Below are 4,711 nucleotides of genomic sequence, written 5' to 3'. Positions count from 1 at the left end.
CCCAATTATTTACACAATTCGACCCAATTAACAATTATTTACACTTTAGATATTTTTTTCCCGCTTTTGACCAAAAAGACAATAACATGTGCTTTGTAATTTTTTTTATTTTGACACAATTTTTCCTGATGTTGGTTTTTCAGCCATTTTACTTCAAATACGTCTGAGCAAATGTTGATTTCAGGCTCTTTTTTTTCTATTTTACCATCAAAGAATTTTTTACTGACTGGCGATGACGATAATTTAGCCCTGTGAGAACAAATACTAAATTGTGAATGCACCAAATCTATTGAAATTATTGGTCTATTGTTTGAAAAGCATTTTGAAGTTTAATCGAATTATAACCAAATTCGTTCTGGTAAGATCTTTAGCTAAACCGCTAACCAAAAAATGTTCGTGGCCTAAAGAAACCTTGTTGTATAATTTAATTGAATGAAAAGGTCGAATTCCTTTTTCAGATATATTTTCGCGATACTCTGGTCAATGGCGTTAAATTTGTAGGCCTCTTAATCTAAGGAGGTGTTACTCAGATTGCGCACATAGCCATAACATAACCACGCCTATTTCTCTCAACCAGGTCGTACTGATTGATCCTAAATTTAGTATGTGAAATACGGATAGTCTGGAAGCGAAATTATTTATCTTTTTTGTTGCTTACTTTGAACAGGTTAGCGTCCAAACTGGTAGAGTTATTTAGATATTAAATGATTGATCGGAAGAAATACGATAACCGTACCATAGAGCGTGCTTAAATAGGTGTGGGGGGGGGGCGAACTTTCTCATGCAGATTCTTTGTTTTTAAGTTTTTCAATAGTTCTCTCTGGTCTAGAACAGTTTTGCAACCTGAGTTTGCTGAACAAACCAACCTTATTTGGTTCCAAACAAGAACTCTGCACCCGTGAGACTATTTTTGTGAGAGGATTTTTAGTCTGCTCGAACCTTCCCAAAAATGAAATGAAGATCGTATTCTCAGCGGTGCAGAAATTTCCAAAGCTTGATACGTTTTGGCAACCTTCTTATTTGGTTTGAGCCAAAATATTGCTGCAAAACAAATTAGGTTGGTAATCCCAAAAACTGTTCAAAAATACCTTCAAAAATTGTTCGAAAAACGGGATTTTTAAAAAAATACTAGATGAACAGTATTGAATATTTACGCATAGCTTTCAAGTGACAAATTTCTTCAAAAAAAGAAACAATTTTTTCGCTTCTCCACGAGGAAGAAATCTGCGCACGTCACTGGCTGTCATCATAAAAATGAAGACTTTGAATGAGACCAATTTGTTTTGCGTAAGCAATAAAAATTTGAAGTGTGAATTCTTTTGTTTTTTTTTACATATTGAATCACATTTGTTGATCCAACAATAATGATCTGCACTATAATAGGCAGCCATTTTTAAACTCTTTTTTCTCGAAGTGCGGTTGAAGAAGAGGAATTATTTATGAATTGCCGAAACATCACAGCCGGAGATTGGTGTCACCTATTGCTCTTCATTTCATATTAACTTTTGACCCCAGGTTTGACAGTCTTATTTCTCCAAGTCTTGGAAGGAAAATGGGGCGCGAAAATTGGTTTTCAATTTCTATATCAAATATTTTCAAAAGCGACACGGACTCACGCTATCTATTTTGGTTGTAGTTTTTCTTCTTGTTTCGTTTTTTTTTTGATTTCATACGACAAATCACATATGGTGAAAAGGTTAAAAGAATCGTTTAAGTGATGCAAGTTAGGATAAGTACTGTTTGTGCTAATTGAGGCTAAATCTGAGCAGAAATCGCCGCAGGACCCAACTGGTGTTTCCCGCTTGCTTCCCGCCGATCATTAGGCTGTGTCGATTATAGTGCACTTGGCTCATTGTCACTTGGCAGTTTGCGCTCACTCGTAAATCTTGCCATTTGTGTGGCTTCTTCAGATTCCAGACGACAGCAGCCCATTTTAACACGTTCCTTCCTTCCACGTTGCCGTCAGCCTCTGCAATTTATTACACAATCTTCTATAAAAATCGGATTCGTCCCAAATCATCACAGATTCCTATTTCGAATAAAGTGGCATTAATCCAGATTTCAATACAATTGATAGTCGCAACAACAAAAGCACAATAAAAAATCATTATTAAACCAGTTGCACTTACGCCACTAGATTTATTGTCTGCCTCATCTCAGAAAACTTGGTTTATTATCCGTCTTCTATTTTTTAGAAAGAACAACTTCAAATTCCCAAAATGAGCCATCCATCTTTTATCAAGACCGTTGTGCTAATAATTGCAGTTGATGCAGCACTTTGCGCCTCCGTTATCTCGAACAGACACTTTGTGTACCCGGACTTTTTGCCAGACACTGCGTATGAGCCAGCTGGATCCATGAGGGATACAGACATCCCTAACTATGACGTAATGAGAGGCGGAAGACGAGGTAGAATAGTGGACTATGACTCATCCAGCAGCAGCAATATGATAAACAGACTGCAGCATCTGGAGGAGGAGGCGGAGAGGATCAGGGTGCCCAGTTTGAGCCAGAGGTCGTCGGCGACTGCTTCGATCCGTGCCAAGAAAGCCATGCGCATAAGAAGCTGTAAGTTGAATTCGACTAGTCAGTTGATTTGCTTTTTGGGGCTGAGTCATGGAGAAATTTCAGATCAGGTACACCGTCTGTTCATCGCGCTGTTTTTTTTTTCAAGCAACTCCTCGGATATTTTCAAGCAACTCCTCAGTCTCGTACCGAGTTTAGGCTTACTCTTGTTTCCTAGTTCTAACTAGATCCTAATCAAATACTGTTAAAAACTGGCTTAGTTGAAGATCGGCTTGATTCTAATCAATATAAGTAGTCTCCGTCTGAGAACAGTCAGTGTTTACAGTTAAATAAATAAATTTTAGCTATGGAATATGATTAAAGCCCGGGGTGACCTCCATAGACCGAAAATGCTAATCATACAATTCCATAAACTAAGTCTATGAAAAAAAACTAATCATACAAATTTAAAACAATTTTTCTTGTTTTGGCATAAAATTCGGTGTACCGTAACAACTAAAAACGTCTAAATTTTTGTCAAAAAAATGCTAGTCATACAATTTCTATATATGGAAATTGTTTGACTAGCATTTTTTTGATAGCGACAACAAAAAATTTTCCAAGTGCTTTTGGAATTGCTCCAAAATTTGTATTGTGCTTTTTTTTGACCGCATATTGATGTTTATACTCAAACAAACATTTTTCAAAAATTTTTTTTGCATGCAAAATTTAATTTTTTGTGTGCATAACGTAGTCCTGGATACAGTTATTTGGGATTTTTTCCTTTTCGCCATATAACTTTTTCAAAAACGCTTTCTTTTTTCCTTTGTATGGCATGTTTATGTATGGCTTGATCGATGTCTGATAAGTCAAAATTTCAAATAAAAAAAATCATTGTTGAAAATCTTCGCCAAAAATTAAAAGTTTGATAACTTTGTTATATTATTTATGAAAGACAACAAAAACTTTTCGAAGTGCTTTTGAAATTGCTCCAAAATTGTTTTGTGCTTTTTTTGACTGCAAATTGATGTTTATACCAAACAAACCTTTTTCAAAAACTTTTTTTTGCATGCAAAATTTAATTTTTTGTGTGCATAACGTAGTCCTGGATACAGTTATTTAGGATTTTTTCCTTTTCGCCATATAACTTTTTCAAAAATGCATTCTTTTTCTTTTTGTATGGCATGTTTATGTATGGCTTGATCGATGTCTGATAAGTTCAAATTTCAAATTAAAAAAAAATCATCGTTGAAAATGTTCGCCAAAAATTAAAAGTTTGATAACTTCGTTATATTATTTATGAAAGACAACAAAACTTTTTCCAAGTGCTTTGAAATTGCTCCAAAATTTGTTCTGTGCTTTTTTTGACCGCAAATTGATGTTTGTTCTCAAACAAACATTTTTCAAAAACTTTTTTATTTGCATGCAAAATTAATTTTTTGTGTGCATAACGTAGTCCTGGATACAGTTATTTAGGATTTTTTCCTTTTCGCCATATAACTTTTTCAAAAACGCATTCTTTTTCTTTTGTATGGCATGTTTATGTATGCCTTGATCAATGTCTGATAAGTTAAAATTTCAAATTTTTAAAAAAATCATCGTTGAAAGGGGTTATTCACGTTGAAAGGAGTTTTTCGAGGGGTTATTCATGAAATTTAAATTTTTTTAAAAAAGTTATCTCATTTCCTGTTTAGTGCAGTTGCTACTCATTACGTTTCATAAAATGTTACATTCACAACAAACTCTCTTCTTTTTTTAACTCATCGCAGTTTAACATCTCAATTCACGTAGTTTAACATAGAAGATGTCATTCTAAGGAGCTTGTCCCTAGAGCTAGACGATGCTCCACCGGTGACTATCTCAGACGAATTTGGAGCACCGAAAGCTGAGCCCCCCCTCAGTTTACGCCAGCCCTTTAGTTGGGTTGGGAGAGGTAAAAAAAACTTGAGGGGTGAGGGGATGACGTTGAGACATGGCATTTAGTAAAAGACATTGCATACATTTTGCAATTTTCTCCCAAAATTAGCAAAATTTTGCAAAAATAATCGAATTTAGTCCTAAAATGAAAAAGATTATAATCGACTATAATGAACTGTATTGGATTTTTTTTTCAAAATTAATTGATTATAATGCAACATAATCGAATCAGTGGACTAAATTTTTTATCTTTAATGGATTATAATTTATTATTTTTTTTCAAAAACAA

The 4,711-nt window shown here is 34.5% G+C and overlaps 1 protein-coding gene across 1 annotated transcript in view; it reads left to right on the top strand.

Moving 5' to 3' along the window:
* Nucleotides 1–366: 366 nt before the first annotated feature.
* The window catches only part of LOC134851288 (uncharacterized), a gene marked incomplete in the record, with an annotated part of 7,515 nt that continues 3,170 nt past the window's right edge, over nt 367–4,711 (top strand). Inside the window, 2 exon segments of the mRNA XM_063867302.1 lie at nt 367–667; nt 2,196–2,568. Coding sequence (XP_063723372.1) covers nt 2,220–2,568 — 349 coding nt within the window.

The sequence above is a fragment of the Symsagittifera roscoffensis genome, chromosome 7 (assembly GCF_963678635.1).
Source record: "Symsagittifera roscoffensis chromosome 7, txSymRosc1.1, whole genome shotgun sequence".
In the NCBI taxonomy this organism is placed as follows: domain Eukaryota; kingdom Metazoa; phylum Xenacoelomorpha; order Acoela; family Convolutidae; genus Symsagittifera; species Symsagittifera roscoffensis.
This window is presented reverse-complemented; position numbering and strand designations above follow the sequence as displayed.